The sequence below is a fragment of the Leptopilina boulardi genome, unplaced genomic scaffold (assembly GCF_019393585.1).
Source record: "Leptopilina boulardi isolate dan_hultmark-lab unplaced genomic scaffold, ZJU_Lbou_2.1 LbouV2_325, whole genome shotgun sequence".
In the NCBI taxonomy this organism is placed as follows: domain Eukaryota; kingdom Metazoa; phylum Arthropoda; class Insecta; order Hymenoptera; family Figitidae; genus Leptopilina; species Leptopilina boulardi.
The window spans coordinates 2,072,392-2,100,274 of NW_026137891.1; the positions used below are offsets into that span (position 1 = coordinate 2,072,392).

Genomic DNA, 27,883 nt, shown 5'->3' on the forward strand with positions numbered 1-27,883 from the left:
GATTGGTGGCAGGTCAGTGTTGCGGTGGTTACCAGACTTGCATGGTCGGTCGGTATCCCGTTTTCGCGCGAAAACAAACTATTTTTCGTGTTAAAAAAAAATCGTTCTCTTTTTTTTTGTGTGCCCCGTTAAACGATTAAATTTGCGATTCGACAAAGATAAAGAAAAAAAAAAAAAACAATCTCTCGTGTGCAAACCTATGGATACGGAAATGTGAATCCACTCCTGGAAACTTCGAGTCACGCGAGAGGAAGCAACAGGTAAAAAAGAATTTTTTACCTGGTGTTAAACTCTCTTCATCATCTTTTATAAAAGAGAGAGAGAGAGAGATTACAAATATTTTTTTTAATTATTATTGCTTTGGAAATTTTTCATTTTTTAACTCCACACATACCGGTAAAAATAAGTTTTGGTTCCAATATTCTATTTGCCAATTATAAATATTGAATTTAAAATTGTCAGTTTAAAAAAGAAAACACTCTTTATTTTTTTTAAACCAAATGAAAATTTTATATTAAATAATAAATTTTGTCATCTAAATAAAGGAAATAATTTTTCGCAATCTTATGCAATGAAAAAAATGTTTTGATTTTTGAAATTTAAAAAATATTTTTAAAATATAAAAAAAAAGAAGTTAAAACTGTGTTTTTTATAAAGAATATAAAAAAACATAAATAAAATTGAATATGTTAGCAGGTGTTACTTCATTAATACAGTAGCAATGACATGCAGTTGAAAGATGAGAATTCCTCATTGAACAAAACTTGTTTTGCCTTATTAAATACCTATCTTAATTTTAATCTGTCTACATCATGCAGAGATGAATTCAATGCAGTATGATAAATTGCTGATTAAATATATAATAATAAATAATTGGATCCGAATAGTAACAAAAATAATATGCTCATGAAAATTTAAATCGATTTTTTGTTAGACAAATATTATTCCTGTACAATGTAATTTAAAGAGAAATAAATTTAATTCAATTTATTTTTTAATTTAAACAAAATTAAATTCATTATTTAAAAAAAAAACTTTTAAAAAAGAAAAAATTTAAAATAAATTTGAACTTTTCAAAATAGGCAAGTCACGAAAAGATTTTGAATGAAGAAAGAGAATAATACTTTTGGTACCTGCAGATTTTTCTGAAAAATATAATTCTTTGAAATTTTCTCGGAATTATGCACCTTGCACCATAAAGTTTGTTTCTCTTTGAGGATTGGTATGTTTTATATTTATACATATATATAAGAGTAGTGGGACTCGAATGAAGGATAGTATATAAGGGAATAGCGCGTAAGACAGATGTTGTTCAGAAACAAATAAAAGATCAGAGCAACGACGAACTGGTAGCCCAAGACCCCATTACTACGATAATCCTTTCACGATATCCTCTCTATACTTGTACTACATTTTACAATTTTAAACTGTTTGGAATGAAAGAAGAAGAGAAAAAAAGAAAAATGCTATTTTACAAATGATTCATTTTAATGAAGCAGGATTCAACATCCGCTAATCTATCCTACTTTAATTAACATTCCACAAAATAACGAACTAATTTCTGTGATGCGATTAATCGAATTTCAAATGATTTCAAATACACTATATATATGTATATCTAAACGAAACTGTTACTACTTTCTAAATTCGAATATTAGGGTCATAATAATAAAATGACCAAAATCGTTCATCAAACTAAAAAAAGGATAATTAATTTTTAATTATATACTGTACTATATTTAGATAATTATCAATTTTATTTGAGGCAACAATACATTCAATTAATTTCATTAAAACCAAAAAACTTTACTGCTCTCTAAATTTGAATTACACTGTAAAACGAAAGGTATTAATTTAATACCGACTTTAGGTACTAAATTGTCATTTGGTTCTATTTTGATACCTAAAATCGGTACTATTTTAGTACTTTCTTTTTATACAGTGTAGTAAAACTGTTTACTAATTTAAATTAGTGACTCACTTTTTGCTTTAGAATTAGTTAAATTTTACTAATTGTTAGTAAAAGTTACTAATAATTAGTAAAATTTTACTAATTCAGAAGCAAAAAGTGAGTCACTAATTCAAATTAGTAAACATTTTTACTAATTCAGATTTAGAGACTGTAACTAAAAAGTTTGGCCTATAAGAAAAAATAAATTTGTCTCATCAGAGCCAAATAAATATTTATTTCTTTTAAATAAATTTTATTTGAGTTAAATAAAATTTTATTCGAGTTAAATAAAAATTTTATTTGTACTAGATAAATATTTTTATTTAAAACAAATAAAAAGTTATTAGGTACTGAGACAAATATATTTTTATTTGCTTCAAATAAACGCCAACAACAAATAATTACTTGGTACAAATAAATAATTACTCGGTACAAATAATTTTTTTTCAGCATAAAACCAACTAATAATTTAAAAATTATCAAAAATAGTAACATTGAAAAAAAAAAGATTCAAAGAAGATGTACTTTTGCGAGAGAAAAGAAAATCAAAATCGCGAAATTTGCTTTTATAATTTTATATTACATTCAGAAACTTTCTATATTTATTGCAGTAAGTCTATAATATATGTTACTTTTCATATATATCCTATATGACAGTGTATATGATTGATAAAGAACGTTTCATCATAAATCTCAGGTAAAATTACACACAGTTATAATTTTCTAGTCCAGACAAACGGAACTAAGTACGGTATTAAATTAAAATGACATTTTGCAAATGTTTGAGAACAAAATTGGGAATATTGAACCGTTGCACGCACGATGCCGTTACACAACGGTGCATCGGGCGCAACGGGTCGTGTCTTGTGCATTAACGTAAAGAAAGTGCTACAACTTCCATAAATTATTGTCATTACGAAATATCGAAATTTCCCTCAAAAAAAAAAAAAACGAAGAAGAAAACAAATTTGTCAACATAAAATTTTCAATTCACAAACATTTTATAGTTTCAATTGTACTTTTCTTTCAAAAATCGGTTAAGTTGAATAAATTATTTACTTGAACCAAATATAATTATTTGATATTTTAATTAAAAAAAACATTAATCAATTATTTTTGTATTTTAATCAAATATTTGATTCAAATAATAATTATATTTCATACAAATAAATAATATATTATATATTATATATATTCGATAATTAATAATTTCATTTTATTTCTTTTTCTGCATTCTAATTCCAAAAAAAAAATGTTGGTAATAATTTCTAAAATCATTTAACTAAAAATAAATTCTCAATGCCTGATGGTGCATTTTTAGCTCTTTTGAAGCTGAAAATTCGACTATTTTCTTTATTATCCAATAATATTTAAAAATATTTTTTGTTCCACTTTACGTAATAAATTCCATGTGAAATCAAAAGAATATTTTTAAAATTATTTCAAACATATGATTTCGAAATTACAATAACAAAAAAAAAAAATTAAATATTTAAAATAATCATCATTTGCAATAATAAGAAAACAAATGACAATTGCAATTTTTTAATGCAGATATAAACCGAGTTTATTGTATATAGCATTTAATTTTCGTTTTTCCAACGAAAAAAAAAATTTACAATTATTATTCCCATTTGAATATAATTACATACAGTTTAGTTCGTATAATTTTTTTTTTTTTTGGCAGAGAAAATATGAAGATTTTCTTCAAACGCAATAAAAAAAAAAAAAACAACAACTATTAATTAAATGTTAGCGCAGACGCGATTATTGTGTTACGGTGGTGGAATATACAAGAAAGCAGGACTTCATCCAACCAGTTCGATTTCGCGAGTGAAGAAGCGAAGAGTTGATCTTCGTTTCATATTTGAAGCGCACGTGTTACAAAAAAAAACCAAAATTATTTGAAAAAAAATCATTCAATTATTTTTACTTATCATTTTTTCTTTTTGTAAAAAATTATTGTTATTCAATGGTAATTCTAATCTATAGAAAAAAAAATTTTCTAGTAATTTTTTGAAAATTTAAATAACATCAATATTTAATGATAAATAATAAAAAAAATAAGTAATGCGATAAATTTTTGTTTAATTTTGTAAATCATTAAAATTAATGACAAGGAAAAAAATTAACATAATTAATAAAATGTTATTAATTATGAAATTATCAATAAAATAACAAATCGTTAAAATCAATTTACTTCTCCAAAATAATATTATTTGCATAGAAAAAAATTTTGATTCCTAATTTGTGAAACGAATCCGCGTGATGTTGAGTGACATTTAATGTGAGACGCAAGTGTAAACATTATATATTTATGTGATATATTTCATAATGTGAAATTACGAGTATAATTGCTAAAAAAAATGAGAGCCGACCGGATTATAATTTTCATAACGGAAATAAAACTCGTTGAAATTCCATCCTTAACATTAAATTAAAAATTGTGAAATAAGAAGTCAAAGCACCGTGTCCGTATGAAAAGAACACCGCCAACTTAATACTTGCGGAATTGTATATATTTCTCTAGTGTCTTTAACCCTTCGCGAGAAAATTATTTTTTTATTAACAATAATAATAATAATAATAAATATTCAAATATAAATAATACTAAAAAAAATTTTTAATTTACAAAAAAAATTCTATTTCTAATCCTTTGCAAATTATTTTTATATAATTTCCGTAATTAATATCAACTAATATATTAAAAATGACTTTCAATCACGAATGATACTTTCATTCACTTTAATTATTATTAACTTGTTATTAATTTTCAATCAATAATTTATTATCATTCTGAATTTAATTATAATAATTTAAAGGGGGAATGTGAATGAAAATCATTCTTATATACGTATAGCGTGATTAAAAGTCATTTATACAAAATGAAAATAAATTTCTATACACAAAAAAGTATATATTCTCACTATTGCGGTAAAGATTGATTAAAATGCAAAACATGGATTTTTGACAAACTGCCAAAAATATTGAAAGTGAAGAAAACTAACTTTATTAGTGTTGAAAATTAGAAATGCAGTTACTATCCACATTCATGACGAGACATCTAAAACGTGGTACTTCCCTTAAAAAAGGTACTATTTTTTAAAATTAATATCAAATATTTTATTTTAAATAAATATTTTTTATTATTATTAATTATTTAATTAAGTTATTAATAATATAGTATTATTTTTATTAGTATTTTTTTAAAAGTATTTTTAGTAAATTAGTAGATTGCAGTTTATTTTAATTAATCTTTTGAATACACCCAGAGAAATGTTTTATTTGAACCAAATATAATATATTTGAATTAAATAAACGTATATTTGTCTCAGAACCAACTATAGCCTATTTATTTGGCCTTTTTATTTGATTTATTTAAATCAAATAGAAATTTATTTGAATCAAATAAAAATTTGTTTGTCTCAAAGATTTCATTTAAAAAAGAGCTTTTATTTGATGCAAATAAAAAAATTTAATTTAGCACAAATAAAATTTAATTTAGCCCGAATAAAATTTTATTTAGCCCGAATAACATTTTTACTTCAACCAAATAAAATTTATTTGAAACAAATAAATATTTATTTGGCTCCGCGACAAATATATCATTTCTCTGCGATGTAAAGCGCCAAAAATTTTATTAAATTAACCAATAATTGTCTATCAACGTTTTCTTATTGGCTTAATAAAAAGTTTGGTTCATATACAATCAAATTCTTTCTTTAATCGAAAAATTATATTAAGCCGCAAACATTTATTTAAATCAAATAAATATTTAATTCCCCTCGATATGAGAGGACCTATCACAGAGCATACACCAAGAGAAATATTTTATTTGCATTTATTTGAGATAAAAAAAAATTTATTTGAATCAAATAAAAATTTATTTGTCTCAAAGTTTTAATTTAAAAAAGAGCTTTTATTTGATGCAAATAAAAAAATTTAATTTAGCACAAATAAAATTTAATTTAGCCCGAATAAAATTTTATTTAGCCTGAATAAAATTTTTATTTAAACCAAATAAAATTTATTTGAAACAAATAAATATTTATTTGAACCAAATAAATATTTATTTGAACCAAATAAATATTTATTTGGCTCTGAGACAAATATAAAATTTCTCTGGATGTAGGATATGGAATAAAACAAAAAGTGTTGCCAAAAAAATGCAATGCAACAAAATGTCAAAGTTTAAAAGCAAAAAAAAAAAATTTTCGATTTTCAAAAAGTAAAATTTCGCGGTACCTCATGTATATGATTTCCGGTTTAAGATAAAAGGCGCATGATCTAATGACTTATTTGATCAATATTTCTACGGAATGTCTGCAACACGAAGGCATGGGTACGATCACGCGATCTTTATGGTCTCACGGCCAGTTAGGATACGGTCGTCGTTCTTAGAGGTTACAAACACATATATATATATACAATTTTTATCCCAAGAGTATAAAAGCTCATTGCAGGTAATTTATTTTACTGCAACATTAGGAAATCAAAATTTTTTCATTCAAAACAAAAAAAAAATGCGAAATAAAAATGTCATTTCATCTAAAATCAATAGTTAAATAACAATAAAAAAAACAAAAAAAATCCAGAAAAGGCTGGAAAAAAATTTCAGTGTGTGTTATTTTTATTATAATTCAGAAAATAGTTTGTACTGTGGTCTAAAAATTATAGAGAAAAAAAAATTGAGGCTAGATAAAAATTTATAAAATTCTTAGATCCCCATATATATATATTTTTTATGGGTCGATCTTGATCTTGCAAAAAGGAAAAAAAAAGAAGATAATAATCGATCTTTTGAAGGAAATAGTCCTAGATTTAAGAACGTCTTGTAATATAAATTCTGTCTTAGGTCACATTTATATAATGCCAAGGTCGTGTTCCCGATTGCCCTTAGACGTTGATCTTATTTAGTACATGTTGCCTGATGAATATCTGCAAAGGGGAATCAGGCCGTTGCGTGAAGGATCCAACAAATGTTATGTGTATACTATATACTCTTAATTAATTTCATACGAGAGACCTCGGAATTTCGTTAACTACACTTCCTCACCTATTCTCCATATATAAATCAGATATAAGATCGCAAACGATTGTATTATATATCGTGTTATCAATTTTAATTGCAACCTAAACAAAACGAGGGTGAGAAAATATATATAATAAAATTCCAAATTTAAAAAAAAAATTATAAATTATTTTTTATACTAGAAATTGAATTATATTCAAAAATCGAAATTGTAAATTTGAAAATTCGTTGAATATTATACTGTTTCATCAATTATGATTCAAGTGACATTTACCTTTCTGCAGAATTATATATATAGTTGAACACACTGATTGGTGCACTCGAGAAATTGAGGAAATATATGAGCACGCGACATTATGTGCAAAGTTGTGCATGTCAGGTCACACAAGTACATACTTTCTGACCGAGGTCAAATAAATAGTCTCAGCAGTAGTATAATGACACATTACCTTCTCTAATTACAATTAAGGCAACTGACAAAAAAAAAGGAAAAGAAAAAATATGACAATAAAGAAATAAGAAACTAATCACAACAATTCACATACATTTCAAAAAATGTACACGAAACAAATGAGAAATTCAAAAATTGTTAAAGAAAAAAAATTATCAAAATCTACACAACAAAGGAGTTAAAAATTTAGGCTTTAAAATTCAACTCTGAATTCTAAAGTCACACTGAAAAAAAAATTTATTTGATTCAAATACTCAATTACTTGTGTATTATCAAATAAATATTTATTTGAACCAAATAATTTTTATTTGAATTAAATAAATTGTATTTGAACCAATAATTTTTGTATTTGAAACAAATACCATTTAATTGACTCAAATAATAATTATTTGATACAAATAAATATTTATTTGATAATAGTCAAGTAATCGAGTATTTGAATCAAATAAATTTTTTTTTTCATCCCTTTAAAAAGTGGAAACAACGAAAACCTACATTGGAAAAAGAATTATTTGATCCAAATAATCGATTACTTGACTGATAAATAAATAAATATATAAATCAAATAAATATTTATTTGTATTAAATTTCTATTAAATAGTATTTGTTTCAAATACACAAATATTTGAATCAAATACAGTTTATTTAATTGAAATAAAAATTATTTGGTTCAAGTAAATATTTATTTAGTCTAAGTAAATATTTATTTTGCCCCAAGTAAATATATATTTGGTTCAAGTAAGTATTTATTTGATAATAGTCAAGTTCAATTATTTGAATCAAATAAATTTTTTTGTAGTTTTAAATTTTTTCAAAAAATATTTTAACTTTCTACATATAAAAGGAATTAAAATTTTTACTCCTAAGAAGTAAACAAATAGGATTCAATTCGAAAAGTGTAAAATTGTCTAAAAAATGAATTTTTCTACTTTTTAGGGAAACGAGAGGGAAGTGGAAGTTGTAGCCCAATTGAGGAGTGCCCATTTGAAGAAGGGGGACCTTTTAGGCCCCTAAACGAATCTGTCAGCAACGGGGCCTCTGGGTCTGTCAATATGACCCCTGATGATTCTGCTCCTGATGAAGAATTTGCTTTCGCAGTTACCCAAAAAACACAAGTAAGCCAGAATATAACCTCAAAAAGAAATTAACTATTTCCTCTTCTAATAAGCTGAAAAAAAATTTATTTCATTCAAATACTCGATTATTTGACTATTACCAAATAAATATTCATTTCAAATAATTATTATTTGAGTCAATGGTATTTGTTTCAAATACAAAAATTACTGGTTCAAATACAATTCAATTAAAATAAAAATTATTTGATTCCAGTAAATATTTATTTTACAAAGTAATCGAGTATTTGAATTAAATAAATTTTTTTTCAGTGTAAAAGTAAAATATTTACTTTCACTCATTTTTGAAATCGATTTTTAACTCCAATTTTACTCCCTAATTTATTGCCAACCAAAGTAAAAATAAGAATTTTGTAAATTTTTAAATCAAAAAATATAATCTACTTAGGAATAAAATTTTTACTGACAAAAATACAACAAATAATATTTTAATCCAGGAGTGAAAAAGTCCATTATTGCATTTGTAAAGTTTCAATGCAATAAATATAATCTAAAAAATAGTAGAAATGAAATGTTTTCAAAGAAAAAAAAAAAGAATCATATATTGAAAACAAGTTCAATTTCATATCTACAAGAACTTTCAACTTGAAAATGTGGGCACAGCTCTCTGAGATTCTGCGGTTATTTGAAAACCACAAGAAGCCTCGCGTCTCCCCCATAAAGAGATTCAAAAATAAACAGCCATAAGTTACTACCACTTCCCATCAATCGAGACGAAAAATAAAGTTATTTTTCTGACATAATTATATTCAAAATTTCATTCATTTTTTGTCAAAACAAAAAAAATAATTAAAATTACAGAGATAATTGAATTAGAAAATAATACTTTTTTAAAAATAAAAAAAGTAAAAAAAAAATGATTGATTTTTAAATTCAAAATTATTTTCAGTTGATAATATTTACTTCAACGAAACTAATTTTATTAATATTGCTACAACTTCAAAGGTCGCATGAAGAATTACAATTGTGTATATATAAAAATACTTCGTTCCGAAACAAATGCAATGTGAGAAGAACACTGAACAATGTTATCCGCTGCGGAAACAAGCAGATTTCCCAAGTGATTTAAACTTGAGATCCCTGACTTTTCTACCGTTAAAAAGTAACTTCAATTAGTAGTCTCATTTTACAAAAGAGTGTATTTTAGTGGACGGAACATTTTTTTTTTTATTAACAGCAAAAAAAAAATTTGCTTCTGTAAATTTTTTTTTCAAAATTAAAAATAATAAATAAAAATAATTTTCATTTCGTGTATTGTTAAATTATTTTAAAAAAGAAATTAAAAATAACGAATTTATAAAAAATTCTGTTTTTAATTATATATGAAAAATATCGCAGAATAAATATGGAATTTAAATTAAAGAATAATAAAATATTCCATAAAAGAAAATTGTACAAATTGCACATAATAATGAAAGTAACATCGTTTAATTTCTTTTTATCGAAAAAAAACTACTAAACGGAAAGTTTTTATATAAAATATCGAGAAGAAAATCAAATGAAAAAAAGGGTAGATAAAACACGATATAGTGAAATCTGCACGCAATCATCACTTTTGTAATATTATAAGAGGAGAGATTAGTTTTTTTTTTTTTTTTTTTTTTTTTTTTTTTTTTGTAAATCTTTTCATTATCATTAATTTCAATCAAAACGAAAGTTCCTCATTATAATTATCATTCCTTTCTTTCAACTGCACTATATATTATTTGTAATTATTTTCTTTAATTCGATTTTATAATCTAGAATTAAAAGCAAATTTGTTTCACTTGCAAATATACATAATAATCTAATTTTAAAAACAATTACTGCGAAATAGGAAGTTACACAAAGTTTCTTAATTTATAATTCAAAAATTCTCATTTTGAAAATTTAATTTTCTGAAAATTATTTTAATTATATTTCCCAGTTCAGGATAATATTATATACCCAGAGAAAGGATGTATATATTTGTCTCAGAGCCAAATAAATATTTATTTGCTTTAAATAAATTTTATTTAGTTTAAAATTTTTATTTGGTTCAAATAAATTTTATTTGGTATAAATAAAAATTATTTAGCTCTGAGACAAATATATTTTTATTTGCTTCAAATAAATTTCATTTGGTTTAAATAAAAATTATTTAACTCTGAGAGAAATAAATTTTATTTATTCAAATAAATTTTATTTGGTTTAAATAAAAAATTACTAAACTCTGAAATAAATATACTTTTATTTTGCTTCAAATAAATTTTATTTGATTAAAAAAAATACTAATGAGACAAATATATTTTTAATTACTTCAAATAAATTTTATTTGGTTTAAATAAAAAATTACTAAACTCTGAGAGAAATAAATTTTATTAAAATAAATTTTATTTATGGTTTAAATATATTTTATTTGGTTTAAATAAAAAATTATTAAACTCTGAGAGAAATAAATTTTATTCAAATATATTTTATTTGATTAAAAAAAATACTAATGAGACAAATATTTTTTTATTTACTTCAAATAAATTTTATTTGGTTTAAATAAAAAATTACTAAACTCTGAGTTAAATATACTTTTATTTTGCTTCAAATAAATTTTATTTGATTAAAAAGAAAATATTAATGAGACAAATATATTTTTATTTACTTCAAATAAATTTTATTAGTCTCAAATATAAGTACTAATAAAAAAATGTATATTTAAAAATTTGCTAATATACGTAAGAAACAGATCGCTTTTACGCAAATTAAAAAATCGAGAGATATAGGAAAAATTTCCTCATATATATAATTAAACCGTTATGTTTAATTTGCATATTTTTCGCTTCTTTAATGACGCAGCACGACATAAGGTAAAAGACTCTTAAAAAGTTTTTGTCCACATACATTTCTCTAAGGGAGGTTAATGACGTCTTAAATGACGTCAAGAAATTTCTTTATAGGTAAACACGCGATATTGCGTGAGTTAATATGCAATGGGGTTCCTTCAGTTTCATTTATTGGGTGTTAAGTATGTTTTTACTTCTTGTTATTTTCTTTCACATACTCATTTATTCAAAAGAATAAAACACTCAAATAGCTTTTCACTTTTGCCAAAAAAGAAAAAAAAGTTTCACTTGAATGAGAATTGAAGAAAATTATAATATCATTCATTCTAAAAATTAATATATCTATATTTGTATTTGCAAATATAATTATATACCCTTGACTTTACACATAATCTGTACATAATTGTTTTTATAAATCGATATATCATTAGTGTGGAAATATTTTTATTGCTTTAAAATTACTATTGATTGGAACTATTATAATGTTAATGATAAATAAATGTGCGTAATTTTTTTTTTGTTTAGAGAGATGCTGAAATAGTACGAGGATCATTTTATTTAGGAGTAGCTTTAACAATAGCATGGATAGTTGGAGCTGCAGGACTATCATTGGCATGGCTAGTTTTAGTTTTGGCTGTGGCAGGTACAATAGTCAAAGGAAGACTATCACGATTATTGCAAACAGCACTCCATCACGATTTAGCAAGATTAAGAAGAAGAAGAGCTCTTTACAAAGACGAAACTGCCGAATGGCTCAGTCTTCTTGTAAATCGATGGTAAGTAAATTTTTTCAACAAATTTTTTCAAAAAATTTATTAAATTTTTTTTTTTATTTGTTAATAAAAAAATCTCTACATAAAGAAAAAATTTCAAAACAAGAGAAAAAAGAAGAAAATAAATTAACAGGGAACATTGTTACCAAATGTATTTTTCATTTGAATCTTTATACATATTCTGAGGAAGTAAAACTGTTTTCAGTTCTTTTGTTATTTTCAGTCATGAAAACGAAATGATTTCTATATATGAGAATCTGTTTAAGAGAAAAATTCACGTACACGCATAACGTGGTTTCTATTTATACTTTGAATTCTATTATCTTCAACTATATTTAAATAGATTTTTATATATTCTTCTCAGCAATTCAATGAAAGTTCATTGACTAACTGGAATTCTAAACAATTCTGAAATTGAAATTTTCAACTTTATATTGTCCAAGAATAAAAGTTTACCTCCGCACATATTCAATTGCCATTAGAATATATAAAAAATTACAATATAAAAATAAAATAGCAAATCTATTCAAATAAAAACAAAATAGATTTAATAAAGAAGAAATTGTCAACGATAAATTTTTCAAAAATTACACTGAAAAAAAATAATCGATTCCTTGATTATTATCAAAGAAAAATTTATTTGTATCAAATAATTGTTATGTGAGTCAATTAAATGGTATTTGTTTTAAATACAGAAATTAATAAATACAATTTAATTCAAATAAAAATTATTTGCTTCCAATAAATATTTAGTGGAACCAAAAAATTTGTATTTAAATTAAATAAATTGTATCTGAATTTCTGTGTTTAGAAAAATTCCATTTAATTGATTCAAATAAGAATTATTTTGATACAGATAAATATTTATTTTATAATAGTCAAGTAACCAATTTCTTGAATCAAATAAATTTTTTTTTTGACTATATATGAACTTATTAAATAATTTTTCTTCTCAAAGAATAAATTTTATCTGACATAACTTTTTCTCCCCCCTAGAAAATGAATTTGTCTGATTCGATATGCCTTCATTCACTTAATAACAAAAAGTCTGACCATTAACGTGATTTATCACTTTGTATCAAAAACAAAATTTTCATTAAGAACATTTATCTTTCAAAATACGACAAAATAGGCTAAATAAAATTTTTCGAAAAATTCAATAGACAATAAATAAAATTTTAAATTCAGTTTATATTTAAATTAAATATAAAAAACACTATTGCAATTTCAATTTTCATACCTTGAAAAAAAATGTATTTGTTTCAAATAAAGTTACTTGATTATTATCAAATAAATATTTATATTTATATTAAATAATTATTATTAGAATCAATTTTATTTGTTTCAAATAAAGTTACTTGATTATTATCAAATAAATATTTATATTTATATTAAATAATTATTATTAGAATCAATTTTATTTGTTTCAAATAAAGAAATTATTGGTCCAAATATTTAATACGAATAAAAATTATTTGGCTCAATTAAATATTTATTTAATAATAAAGTAACCGATTATTTGAATCAAATAAATTTTTTTTAGTTACAAAAATAAATTTTTTCAAATAAAAATTAAAATAATTTAATTTTAGAAGCAAATTTTATGTCTAATTTAATATTAGAAGCACAAAATTTTGTTTCTGGTTGGCAAGTGAATAATCTCAAGCACTAAAGGGAAATGAACTCAAGTTAGGGAATGAGCTACTGCCTGCATTCGTAAACATTCCACATTCCACTATTACCTTTCACGTTATAGGTACATGCGACTAACACTAGAAAGCATTTTGCCATCATATTTAGCTAATATAAAATTGTCAAAATAATTACACAATAAAAATTATAACAATAATTCATACTTTCTTTTATCCAAAAAATCTCACAAAAAAACTAATTTTAAAAAATAATTAAAAAGAAAATTTTCATAAAAATTTGTTATTAAAAAATTTTTCACGAGCAATTTAGTACTGAAAATCTCGTATAAATAAATATCGCAATATCACAAAAAGAGTGACATATATTTTTTTTTTGCAATGTCATAAAAAAAATATTTCTTTTTCGTAATGTCAAGTCATATTGAAAAGAAAATAAAATATGAATTTCTTTGAATAGTTGAAATGAACTTAAAAGTCAGTTTTACATTGATATGGTATAAGTTATAAGCTTCGCTATATATGTATATGTATAGCAGGAGCATTTTACAAAGGGTTTGACCGCGATATTGCTTTAATGGCGTGAATTCATTACCGCACAGAGTGCAAGAAGGAAAAAGGTCTGCGAACGTATAATTCAATGCATTGCAATGTCGTGGGCGTTTGACCAGTAGGTGTAAAAGATATTATATTCGAAGTATTGCCCTGTCGCATATACATATATATATACCCACACTTCCTGTCTTGCAAAAGAAATTTACAGTGAATCACACTTTCAATCTTTCATTTTTTTTTCAATCTCCCAATCGATGTCAATCATTACACCCAAAGAAATGTTTTATTTAAAACCAAATATAATATATTTAAGTTAAATAAATGTATATATATTTGTCTCACAGCCTACTAGCCTATTTGGTGTAAATAAATTTTTTTATTTAAATCAAATAAAAATTTATTTCAATCAAACAATATATTTATTAGGCTCTGAGACAAGTAGGGTCAGCCGGGGTAAATCCGAACGCTAATTATATCAGCTTAATTAAAATTTTAAAAAATAATTTAGACATGAGAATTTTTACCTCAGATACTCTTCAAGAGATTCTAAGTATTATCCCATTTTTCGTTTGTTAATTAGCAAGAGCATAAACAAAGATAACGAGTATTGCAAAAAAGATTGAAAATCAAAGATGATGACACTCTTTCAGTATTTTGTCTCGTATTTGAAGAAAAAGAAGCTAAAATTTCATTTTATTATTTATAATTGTTTGTTATGAATACTAGAACAGAAACTATTTTTCATTTTTGCCTTCTGTAAAATTTTATTAATATCAGACCGTTCGTATTTACCCCGGAAAATTGGAAAACCGGGGTAAATCCGAACGGTATTTTCAATATTTTTTTCTTATATCAAAAATTGTTTTTATTTGATTATACACTATTATTTTAACATTATAAAAGTACATAGAAAAAAGTTTTTCTTTCTATATGTATCCTCGTTAGTAATTAATAAGCAGAAACTTAATCTCTGTTCTCTCGAAGGAGTATTCCACTTTTTTTGCCAAATGGCTTGTTGAAAAAAGTTTTTCAGGATCTTAATAAAATTTGGTATTCTATAGGGTTTTTGGGGTCGCTAATTACCAATTTGAAGTCAGTTTTTCAAAATTCAAAATGGCGGACGAGAATTAAAAAATTCATTGGATTCGCTCGAAAATTGTTACTCGGGGGGTTTCAGGGTCGCTGATTACAAATTTGGAGTTAGCAAATTTCATCATTTTTAAAAATTAGTTTTAGGAAAATCCGCCATTTTGAATTTAAAAAATTTGACTTTTATTTTTGTATTTACATTCAATCAATCCAAAATACTTTCTGTACCAAGTTTTGCAAAAATCCGTAATGATTTGATAAAGTTATTGAAGGTTTTAATTGCACCGAGAGAAATGATTTATTTGAACCAAATAAAATATATTTGAATTAAATAAACGTATATTTGTCTCAGAGCCTACTAACTTATTTATTTGGCGTAAATAAAAATTTTATTTGTCAGAAATAAATTTTTTTTTGGCTCAAATAAATTTTTTATTTCAATGAAATAAAATATATTTGCAACAAATAAATGAGTTAATAGGCTCGGAGACAAATATATCATTTCTCTGAGTGTGTGTAATGCATTTTAATTTTTAACCTGTTTGATTTTTGTATTTATATATGATACATTATTATATAATAGATTTATTATCGTATTTTTTTTGAGTTTTTATATATAAGTTTAACAATTGCAATACTTTAAATTTATTTTCCCTAAGATTTTTCTGAAATATAGTGGCGTTCGTATTTACCCCGGTATATTTTAGGAAAGTTGCAAAGTATCGAGGTAAATACGAACGCTAAGTTTCCTGCGATTGTAATTTATCAAAAAATTTTGCTACCCCATAAAATTGTTCTATGGAAGTAAAGTAACAATTTCATGCACCAGAATACCGGAAGTATTGTCTTTTAAAAGAAGAAACTTATGTTATTGTTGAAACTTACTAAAAGCGTTCGGATTTACCCCGGCTGACCCTATATCATTTCTCCAGGTGTAAATTTTATTTGTTATAAAATTTAATATTATTGAATGGAAAATTTAATCTGTAAATTAAATTTTTCAAAAAAAAATTTGTTTCAGAAAAATAAAAAACGAAGATTTAAAAATATTCAATAATCATTTAAAGGGAGATAAAATCATTAAAAAAATTTTTGAAATAAAAAAATAAATTATAATAGAAACTGTTTTTAATTATTTCTTTTATTTATTTATTTATTTTTTTTTTTTTGTTATTTATGAAAGAAAAATAAGATTGGCTTTCAATTATCTGATTTCAAGTTTTCATGGGAAAGAATTAAAGTCAAGTGCATACTGCAGTCATATTCTTTTTGCAGTGCATGAAACCTTTTTCTTGAACCTGAGAAACTGGTCTATCAAGTATCCAAATACGAACTACTCTAACGACATTGAGATTAATGCAAAAAAAATTTACAAAATGTATCAAGGGGATAGATAAACATCTAAAAACTTGTTCACCCCTTGTGCTTAAACTTTCTCAAGTTCACATCTATTGTTATTAACAATTCTATCAATAATTGCGCGACTCCTTTTCTTTATGAGTTTAATTAAAATATAATTTTTATTTAAAATTTCCCTCATTAAAATTAAATCAATTAATAATTAAAAAATTAGAAAACTAATAAAATTAAGTTATTTAAAATTTACATATTTATATAAAATAATAATAATAATAATAATAAATTACGTAAAATTTAAGTTTACATGAGAATAAAAAACAGTTTTCTAAAAATTGAAAAATCGTAAATTTTGAGGTATAAAATTTTAAAAATATTCAAAGTGTTATTAATTTAATTAAATGAAAAGTAAAGAAACAAATTGGTTCCCACAATTTGTTAGCTTTATCTCACGCGGGAAATAATGATAATATAAATAAATTGCGTTTACTTGACATGATCAAAACGTTGAATTCACAATGAAAATTTGTGAATAATGTATATGTGTCTAATTGGAGCGGTATCTTTTGCGTCAGGATTTAATTCCTATATGTGTTGGAAAAGAACCATATTATGAATTAAACATGGGCCACGCGAGCTTCCCAAGAAACCCTCAATATATTTAAGTCTCGTATATATATATATATATATATGAAACAACAATATAATTGTTATTAATGCAACTAGATTGTAATTTACATTCTAATTGTAGACCCATAAAATATTCAAAGCGTTATCCTTTTTTATTATATATATATATGTTCTATATAGTATATAGAAATAGTAAAGAAATATAGAATCTAAAAATAGCAAATATAAAAGTTTAATAATTATATATCTGAAGCATGCAAGAAATAAATTAGTAACGGATATCGCCACGAGTGTGAATATCATATATAGATTATATGGTTTTTTTTTATACAACGAATCATGTCGCTAATAATAATTTCTGTCAACATAAAAAAAAAAAAACAAATTTAATTTCAGGTGGAGGTTCAGTGCTGGAAGTATTTTTTCACTAGCAAAAGAAAGACTCGAGCCTCTTTTGAATGAAGCAAAACCTGGAATTCTTGGTACTGGTCATAATTTTCTTTTTATTTAATGCTTCGCGTAAGTTTTTGTTACGGATATTTATTTAACAATTTATTTAACCAAATAATAATTGAAAGAAATAACTTTTTCCCAATATTAGAAAAAAAAATACTAACAGACGAGAAACAAAAGAATTAAAAAAAAAAAAATCTGCAAAAATTAAAACGCGAAAATTATTTCCCTTGAAAATCACATCTATATAATATTAAAAACCGTTACAAGATTTTTCTAAAAAATAAATATAACATAAAAATAGTCGCGACTTGTGAATACGATAAGATTTAAGAAACAAGATATGTAAAGTAGGTCGTTACAATTAATGATGCGTTTTTTTGATATAATCTCCTATTGTTTCGAGAAAGAGAGAGAGAGAGAGAGAGGAATAAAATGTATGCAAATAATTTATTAGAAAAAACAAATACTGAATTTTAAAAATTGTAAATGTTCTCGTGAAGCATATATAAAAGTTGAATTTGCATAAAATATTGTTATTATATATCACTCAACAAATAGAAGAATAAAAAAAATTAAACTAATAAATAATAAATTACTTGCGAAATAATTATTTCTCTCAATTTTTTTTTCCCGTGAAATATCAAAACTATACAAAAAAAAAGAACTGTGACTCAGAAATTGATTTGCAATCTTTCTCGAATCCAATTTCTGATTAAAAGTGAAATATTATTAAGAAATAAATTGATTTTAAAGGACCCTTGGAATTGAGGGAGTTGACACTAGGTGAACAAACACCCTGTCTCACTAGAATAAGGACCCTCGACTACAGTGGAGATGACGACACCCTTGGAAATCGTCCTGGTTCAACGAAATTATCAATCGAAGCCGATTTACGATTGGATTGCGAGCAATTTCGAATGCTAATCACCACAAGACTCTTTGGAAAGGGGTGAGAAAAAAAATTTAATTTCAAAATTAAATTAATTAATTTGATTTATTTCTCTATATTTTTTATTATATATATATATATATATATATATATATATATATATATATAATTATTCTCTATTTCTAATTCTATACGTATATAAAATACCGTTTATGGAACACGCGGATAGATAAATGAAATATAAACGCAGGAATCTTTTTATAAAGTATATATATTGATCCTTCACAGCATCTATTAAAAGAGCTATAATTATGCACCTACATGGAAATAAGATACGACATGAATTTTTAAATTCTCAATTTAAAAATATATATATGTATATGTATTCCTATATTTAAATTGGGTCAAACTTTTTTTAACTTGAAATTAAATTAAGAATTTATCTATAAATTAAAAAGAAAATCTAATAATAAATTGATTTACTAAAAAAATATTTGATTCAAAAAATTGACTATTAAATAAATATTTACGAAAGAATTTTTATTTTAATTAAAATTTTACTTAATTTCTGTATTTGAAACAAATACCATTTAATTGACTCTAATAATAATTTAATTAAATATTTATTTAATAATAAAGTAATCAATTAGGGTCAGCCGGGGTAAATCCGAACGCTTTTAGTAAGTTTCAACAATAACATAAGTTTTTTCTTTTAAAAGACAATACTTCCGGTATTCTGGTGCATGAAATTGTTACTTTACTTTCATAGAACAATTTTATGGGGTAGCAAAAATTTTTGATAAATTACAATCGCAGGAAACTTAGCGTTCGTATTTACCTCGATACTTTGCAACTTTCCTAAAATACCGGGGTAAATAGGAACGCCACTGTATTTCAGAAAAATCTTAGGGAAAATAAATTTAAAGTATTGCAATTATTAAACTTATATAAAAACTCAAAAAAAAATACGATAATAAACCTATTATGTATTAATGCATCATATATAAATACAAAAATCAAACAGGTTAAAAATTAAAATGCATTACACAATTAAAACCTTCAATAACTTTATCAAATCATAACGGATTTTTGCAAAACTTGGTACAAAAAGTATTTTGGAGTGATTGAATGAAAATACAAAAATAAAAGTCAAATTTTTTAAATTCAAAATGACGGATTCAATATGGCGAACTTTCCTAAAACTTATTTTTAAAAATGATCAAATTTGCTAACTCCAAATTAGTAATCAGCGATCCTGAAACCCCCCGAGTAACAATTTTCGAGCGAATCCAATGAATTTTTTAATTCTCGTCCGCCATTTTAAATTTTGAAAAACTGACTTCAATTTGGTAATCAGCGACCCCAAAAACCCTAGATAACTAAATTTTATTAAGATCCTGAAAAACTTTTTTCAACAAACCATTTGGCAAAAAAAGTGGAACACTCCTTCGAGAGAACAAAGATTAAATTTCTGCTTATTAATTACTAACGCGGATACATATAGAAAGAAAAACTTTTTTCTATGTACTTCCACAGAAAATTAAAAGGTATTAAAATAAGCTGCAACGCTTCTTATTTTAATCCAATTTTGCTTATTTTAATACAAAAATGGATTAAAATAAGCAAAATTGGATTAAAATAAGAAGCGTTGCAGCTTATTTTAATGCCTTTTAATTTTCTGTGTCTATAATGTTAAAATAATAGTGTAATCAAATAAAAACAATTTTGTGTGGCTCTAATATAAGAAAAAATTATTGAAAATACCGTTCGGATTTACCCCGATTTTCCAATTTTCCGGGGTAAATACGAACGGTCTGAATTTCATAAATAAAAATATAAAATATTTCATAAATAAATAAATTCTTCTAAAATTAACAAACGGAAAATGGGATAATACTTAGAATCTCTTGAAGAGGATCTGAGGTAAAAATTCTCATGTCTAACTTATTTTTAAAAATTTTAATTAAGCTGAAATAATTAGCGTTCGGATTTACCCCGGCTGACCCTATTTGAATTAAATAAATTTTTTGTCAATTTTTTTTTTTATTCAATGTTTTTTTTTAGTGTCGGAATGGATGTTGATTTGGCGGTGGAAAAATTATCACTATCGGGAACAATTTTGGCGACCCTAACATTAGATTCAATGGCACCGTTTCCACATGCAACGCATTTGAGCGTAAGTTTTATCGAAAAACCCGATGTTTGGTTCAGTGTGAAAGTATTAAAGGCAGTTCAAATGATGGAGGTGCCATTGGTAAAAACATGGATTCATGCAGTTGTCTCTGATGCTCTTGCAAGTTGGCTAGTTGATCCAGGTCATTTAGAACTTGATCTCAGGGCACATGAAAGACCTGGACCTGGTTTTGATAGTGTTATAAATTCTATTCCCCAAGGTGTACTCACCGTGACCTTGAGCCAAAGTGGATGTCCCGGTAAGATTCGTAATTTAAAAAAAAAAACGATTTTTATTTTCTCTCAATTCTAATTTAAAAAATAAAATATTTAACAGCAACGTTGAACGACGAAGTGAGATGGCTAGTTGTGACAATTGGTGATCAAAGAAGAGTCACAGCCCATTTAAATTCAACTTGGACTGAAAATGTCTCGTTTCTTGTTGGTTCATTAGATAATGAAAGGATCAGCATAAAATTAAAAGCAAAAAGACTCGTTAGCACCATCACCTTGGCACAATTTGAATTAGCTCTGGGAGTTTACAACTGGGAAAGTTCACAAGTGTAAGTTAATTAAGAGAAAGTTTTTTGATGAGTTAATATTGCTAGAGAAGATCCATTCAAGCATTAAAACACACAGTCATTAAAATGTTAATTTCTATTCCCCCCCCCCCTCTTTTTTTAGAGTCGAGACAGTTTTACAACAGAAAAAACCTTCAAGAAATAGCGCTAATATACCAAATATTAATGCAAAATTGGAATATGCAGCTTTACCAAAATTGGATCCTGATTTACCACAACCAACTCTTACAGATGATGTAAATACACATTCTGCAGGTGAGTTTTATTAAAATTAAATATTTCTAATTCTTTCCAAAAAAAACATTACAAATATAATTAACAAGCGGTTTAATAAATGACTTAATTCATATTTTCAGTCACACGAAAAAATTCGTTTCGAAAACAGAGAGCAGGTAAAAAATATATTAAAATTGGAATGATTAAAATAATTGTTGTTTTGGCACAAGAGTTGACACTGTTTTCTGTACGTTTTTTTTACACAAACACAAAAACCTTCTCATGAGGGAAAAATAGAAATCAATATAATTACAGTTCTATTTCTGTTTAATATTTTTAGTTAAATGTATTTCCTTTCATGAAATTGATTTTCAAAGGGAAAAAACAAAACAAACAAAAAATGAAAAAAAGAAATGCAAGGCTTTTGTAAATTGCTTGTAAATCGTATAATTTTAGGAGTCCTGGTTGTTTACATTCACTCAGCTGAGGATCTCAACAGTGATCCATCGCAATGCAATCCTTATTGCATGCTGTTCAACAACCGTAAAAAGGTTTGTATGCATGCCCGCGCGCCGCGAGTTGTTCTCATTTTTATAATGAGGAAACATTCTTCAGTCACGCACACTGTCCATTTTGTATTTACAGGTTAAAACAACTCACTACATTAGAGGCACAACATCGCCACGTTGGGAGGTCAGAACAGAGTTCCTGGTTCAAGATTACACACAACTCTCACTAAGTTTTGTCATTTATTCATGGAATATATCAAAAATGTCCGATACCGATATGCTTGGTCTAGCTATGCTTTCATTATCTCAGGTATAAATAAAATTTTGAATCATTCAAAAATAGAAAAACACAAATTTTTCTCAACAAAAAATTTCGATTATTACAGGACACGAGGTGGATTGTAAAGAAAGAATTGGTCCTAAGTGGCTCTACAAACATATCAACAATGACAGTATCAGTTTTATTTTACCCTGTAAAAAGTGTTCAACAAGTAGTCACGAGTAGAAGAAACAGTGTAATTCCACCATCGATAGATGAAGAACCAAAGACAAAAAGAAACAGTCTACCTTGGATGCAACAAGCTGTAAGAATTATTATTTTCTCTAAAAAAAAAAAAAATTTCCATAATTTTAAAATAATCCATTTTTTCAGAAACTACTACTATCACACAGAGACGTGGATCCAACATCCTCTGATATTTCCAGTTTACTTTCAACTGGAAGTGGTCTAATGGAAGTTTCACTTCTTCGAGCTAAGGATTTAGTAGCCAAGGATTTAAATGGATTCAGCGATCCATATTGTGAATTGAAACTCAACAATGAAACAAAATACAAAAGTAGTATCAAAAAGAAAACATTAAATCCCTGTTGGGATGAAAGTTCTATCATGGGTTTACCAAGAAATGGAGAAACTTTAGACGTGGTACAACACATTTCTAAAAATTAAACCTAAAAATAAAATTATTAAATTACTAAAATACATCATTAAATACCCTTTTTCAGATATTATGGGATCACGACACTTTTGGCATGAAAGATTACTTAGGAAAAGTGTCACTGACTCTCGAAGATATCAGAAGACTTTCAACTAGCGATCAGTCTCATTGGTTTGCATTAAGAGGAACCAAATCGGGATCCGTTGAGCTAAAAGTAAAAGTTCTCAGTGAAGAATGTGAAGTAAGTTTGTCTCATCAAATCAAAAATATATAAATTATAACCATTTTAATTATTCCAACAGACACAAAGTACATATACTGCAAGTAATATAAGTGAAGCTTCAACACGACCAAGTGCTGAACCCGAAATAATATCCAACATTGTTCGACGACCATCAATGGAAAAATCAAAAATGAGATTACATTTGGAACATGTTGTTCCACCACCACCGCCACCACGAACAGTCACTCTACTAAAACCACCATCCAATAATCACTCTGGTGTGTTAATTACAAATATTGACAAACAAAAATATTTAAAAGAAAAAGAAAAATTGTTTAATTTAAAGTAATAAGAAATATATTTTTGTCCAATAGACAAAGCAAGTACAACGAGTAAAGAATCCAATGAAGTTAATGGAGTAACAAATTCATGGACACCACGTGTCATCACCGAAACAATTTCCGATACTGTTGATGAAGCTGATTCAAAATTACACGAAAGAAGATCATCGCATCATAGTTTAACTCCAAGTCCCGAACAAAGTTTTGGCAAAAAAATGCCACAGTATAATAGTTTTCGAGTTATGAAACAAAAGGTTAATAATTTTTAAAAACATTAATTAAAAATACTTTTCCTAATTAGAGTACAAGAGTTTCAAATTTAAAAGATCCAAAAAGCTGTTTAAAAAAAAATATTTAAAAATTTATTTCAGATGAAAAGAGGATTAAAATTACGTAGGTTTCGTTCGGAGGTGAATATTGAAGATAAATGTGATACAACAAAAGGAGTGACATTGAGTTTAGAACCAAGAGGTGGAGGTGAGGCAGATGCCACGGAACTTTTACAAGGGGCATTGTCGCACGCTGTATCACAACCTGATATGTTGGGAAGAATAAGACAACCCAGTCCTAGAATGAGAATGCGACCAAATGGTAACAAAAAAATGCAAACATACTAAAAAAAAATTACATTCAAAATTAAAAGAAAATATTTTTCCAGACCTGAAAATTCTTAACGGAACAAGAGAAAAATATTCTGGAATCGAGGGTAAAGTGCTACAAGCTCAAGGACTTCATGTGGCACACATTGCGCAACTTTACTGTCGAATTAAATTTCAAACGTAAGTATTCATTTAGTACAAAAATAGATGCCATCCGAAGGAAAAGACGAAAAAAATTCCTAATTTGTTTCTACACTTTATATTCTATGTAACATAATTTATTTTCAAAATTAAGAGATTTTTATCTAAATAATTTTCATAATGTCACAGATGCTCAAGTCCTGACAAAATTTTACCATCAATGAACAATGGAAAGACAATAGCCAAGTCACGACTGTTACCAGCGATGCCTAATCCACAATTTAGTATCGATTTTCAAATTGATGGTGATAGTATTCCGAGGCAAGCGATGCTTGTTTTTGAAATTAGAAGTGCCAGCAAAGAATTGCTGGCTAGTCGACGAATAACTCTACATGAATTATTAGGCAAGTTGAACAATTTTCGTTAAGAAAATTCTAAAATTAGACATCCGGTAATTTATCGACAAAAGTTTCTGCATTATAAGTTAATGTTGAAAATTTCCTAAAGTAAAGAGTAAATTTAGAAGATGAATTATGAATTCAATAACTGAAAATTTCTATTTTTAAACAAAAGATTTTTAATTTTAGAATTCTAGAAAAAAAAAAAATTATATAAACATATTTTTCAAAATAGGTGCAACAGCAGCAACAAATGAAATTCACTCCTGGCTGGCTCTCAACAATGGAGCATCGCTTGAAGTTCAAATTGCTCACGGTCGTGAGCTTAAAAGTAAGTCAACAAAGAAACTGTTCCGATCGTGGTCTGTTCATCGTATCGGGAAAATATGAGGTCAAATGAAAGTCAGAGCTTTCTGACAAAAAAACTGCCTGCCTTGTTGCTCCAAGGACGAATGAGAAAAATATAAACTAAATACGAGAGCAACTTTTCGACATTACGAAAAAAAAAAAAATTCAAATGCAATAAAAAAGAAATGCAAATTGAAAAGAATTCTTCCAAAATAAATTCATAGGGCCCCAAAAATGTATTATCATTAAAAATGATAATAAGAATAAAGTCTGTAAATACTCATTATTGATATTATCATTCCGAGAGATGAGAATTAATATGTATATTGTAAATTATATATTACTGCGATTTTAATTTTACAAAAAGAAGCTACGAGAGAAAAAAAAATATATATATATTATACACAGAAGCTTTAAAGAATGTGAAAAAAAAAATGAACTGAATATTGTAGATGAGCTTTTATACGTGTACCTATATTTATGTCTGAATTATAAAAATTATTATTCCAATTCGTTGAAGAAACGCTTTTACTTCGTTTTCTTTTTTTTTATATGTATATATGAAAATAAATTGTATTTTTCATGATTCTCCAAATAATCAGATTTCTCATTCTTATCCAAAAACAAAAAATACTTTATACATTTTTAAATTTATCAACTTTTATAATCATCTTAAATTTCTAATTTTATGAATAAATTCCAAATTTCATGATTTATAATTTAATACTTGTTTATACACACATTTACATTTATTTAATAATTGATAACAAATAAATATCGATATTATTCTCTGCATGGCAATTGAATAAACTTTTAACAATCAGAATTTACTCATTGCCCAAGGAAAAATCTATACACCTTTTTTTCTTTTTCTTAAAATTATACACGTATTATTATCTACTGCCATAAATCTATAATATATATAAATATAATATTTCAAATACCAGTGGCAAATTCAATTTGAAATAAATGATTATGTACCGTTCAAAAGAAAGTGCTATTAACGTTCAAGCATATATAATAAAATTAACTTTTATATATAATATATAAATATTAAACAAATCTACGTTCTAATCCTTCACTGTAAATAAGTGATGATTTTTTCTTATTTTAATTTCAATGGTAATTATAAAATTCTTAATATAAAAAATGGATAGTAAAAAATTTATATTAATCAATCACGTGAATATTAAACCCAGACCATAATAAGAAAGAAATACTTTCCTATATAAGAAGAAATCTGAACTTCACAATTGTGTTCATTCCATTTGCCACTGAAAAAAAAAAAATATTTAATTTTATATTAAAATTAAAATTTAATTAAATAAATTAAATATCAAATAATAAATGAAATATTAATTACTTTTAGTGGTCCCTGATTAGCATTATTTCCCCCTATCTCCTCTCGTTGTCTACGTTCTTCATCTAATCGTTGCTGTCTTTTTACAGCATCCATATTTTTTATTCCTCTCGATTCTTGCTCCATTTGCCTTTTTTCAGCAGCTTCAGTCATTTGACGCCGTTTTACTTCCTATTAAATAATTATAGAATGTTAATTAAATCAAATTTTTTTATTAAAATCAATTATTTAAAATCTAACTATTCTCAAATTTTTTTATTGGAAATTCACTTTTAAAAAATGTCAATTACTAGAATTTCTTATTTTCAATAAAAAAAAAAAAATGTTTTCAAACTTTTGAAGAAACAAAATTAAAAATAAAATTCGAATTCTTTCAAAGTAAAGCAATTTTTTATTGTTACTAAAAGAAAAAAATGAAAATATAATTAAAAATTAATAGCACAATTAAAATTAAATTAAAATCAGAAATATTTTGATTGTATTCAATTAGATAAATTGTATATATTACAATTTCATAGTTTTAAAAAACAAAATTTTTCAATAATTAATTTCAATAACCCTTACCCTTTTTAACATTTTTTTTTTAATCTATACACATATATTTATCAAAAATATAAAACGCAATAAACACACTAGGCGTACGATTTAAGCTAGAGTTGGAAACACACATGCTAGTCTAAATCAATACTAAAGAATATATGGTTAAAATATAAACTTTCAAATTTACTTATTTCTTTGTTGAACATTTTTATTATTAAGGAATATTGATTCTTTTAATTGTTATCCAACACAAGTAAATATATGATCACATGACTTGAACTGCGAGTAAAATGAAAAGAAAAGAAGAAAATAAATTCATCCAACGAAATGAGAAATGTTATTAATCATACAAATGTATGATAAACATTTACCACTATAAATAAACAAAAGACATGAGTGAATTAAACGAAAATTAATCAAAGAAATTATACCTAATTTCTTTTTAAAATAAACAGGTACCACACCAAGTTTATTAGAGTAACCTCAAAAAAAAAACATACAATTACCGGATCAGGAGTCAAATCTTGATATGAATCCGATGGTTTACAACATGATGCAAAGATACCCATTTTTTATTAATATATTAAGAGGTAAATTAATTATTATTCACTGTAAAACAATTGTTTTGATATTGAAATATAAATGTCAAAGTGACGTGAGTGACAGTTCTGAGTATTTTTCTTCTGCTATTTTTACCACGTGAGTCAAAAGTGATATTGTATTGATAATATTTACTTGTCAATCAATCGAAATATATATTT

The 27,883-nt window shown here is 25.3% G+C and overlaps 2 protein-coding genes across 9 annotated transcripts; one reads left to right on the plus strand and one right to left on the minus strand.

Annotated features, from left to right (window-relative positions):
- On the plus strand, window positions 1-26,284 carry LOC127284735 (uncharacterized). Of its 7 annotated transcripts, none has more exons than XM_051310361.1 (21): window positions 3,785-3,926; window positions 4,892-5,043; window positions 8,371-8,549; window positions 11,888-12,138; window positions 17,811-17,896; window positions 18,624-18,819; window positions 20,824-21,191; window positions 21,269-21,494; window positions 21,616-21,767; window positions 21,869-21,904; window positions 22,185-22,279; window positions 22,374-22,547; window positions 22,624-22,821; window positions 22,890-23,159; window positions 23,240-23,413; window positions 23,475-23,673; window positions 23,749-23,990; window positions 24,108-24,327; window positions 24,395-24,515; window positions 24,666-24,880; window positions 25,110-26,284. In XM_051310361.1, the coding sequence occupies exons 2-21, from the start codon at window positions 4,983-4,985 to the stop codon at window positions 25,262-25,264; spliced, it is 3,618 nt and encodes a 1,205-aa protein (XP_051166318.1). In that variant the 5' UTR covers window positions 3,785-3,926; window positions 4,892-4,982; the 3' UTR covers window positions 25,265-26,284. The 7 variants fall into 7 exon arrangements, with proteins under 7 accessions (XP_051166323.1, XP_051166318.1, XP_051166320.1 ...); XM_051310363.1 differs by having other exon boundaries at window positions 23,770-23,990; XM_051310366.1 differs by lacking the exons at window positions 3,785-3,926; window positions 4,892-5,043 and adding an exon at window positions 1-260.
- Window positions 25,927-27,820, minus strand: LOC127284749 (small VCP/p97-interacting protein). Of its 2 annotated transcripts, none has more exons than XM_051310388.1 (3): window positions 27,623-27,820; window positions 26,586-26,753; window positions 25,927-26,496 (listed from the first exon to the last, which is right to left on the minus strand). In XM_051310388.1, the coding sequence occupies exons 1-3, from the start codon at window positions 27,689-27,691 to the stop codon at window positions 26,482-26,484; spliced, it is 252 nt and encodes an 83-aa protein (XP_051166345.1). In that variant the 5' UTR covers window positions 27,692-27,820; the 3' UTR covers window positions 25,927-26,481. The 2 variants fall into 2 exon arrangements, with proteins under 2 accessions (XP_051166345.1, XP_051166346.1); XM_051310389.1 differs by having other exon boundaries at window positions 27,629-27,818.
- Between the last annotated feature and the right edge of the window lie 63 nt (window positions 27,821-27,883).

Excerpts from the sequence above, each read along its gene's own strand:
- LOC127284735 (XM_051310361.1), top strand. The coding sequence starts at position 4,983 with ATGCAGTTACTATCCACATTCATGACGAGACATCTAAAACGTGGTACT. Across the intron at positions 5,044-8,370 it reads TGGTACTTCCCTTAAAAAAG|GGAAACGAGAGGGAAGTGGA; the intron begins GTACTATTTTTT and ends TCTACTTTTTAG. Across the intron at positions 21,768-21,868 it reads TGTAAATACACATTCTGCAG|TCACACGAAAAAATTCGTTT; the intron begins GTGAGTTTTATT and ends TCATATTTTCAG.
- LOC127284749 (XM_051310388.1), bottom strand. The coding sequence starts at position 27,691 with ATGGGTATCTTTGCATCATGTTGTAAACCATCGGATTCATATCAAGAT. Across the intron at positions 26,754-27,622 it reads TGACTCCTGATCCGGTAATT|GAAGTAAAACGGCGTCAAAT; the intron begins GTATGTTTTTTT and ends ATTATTTAATAG.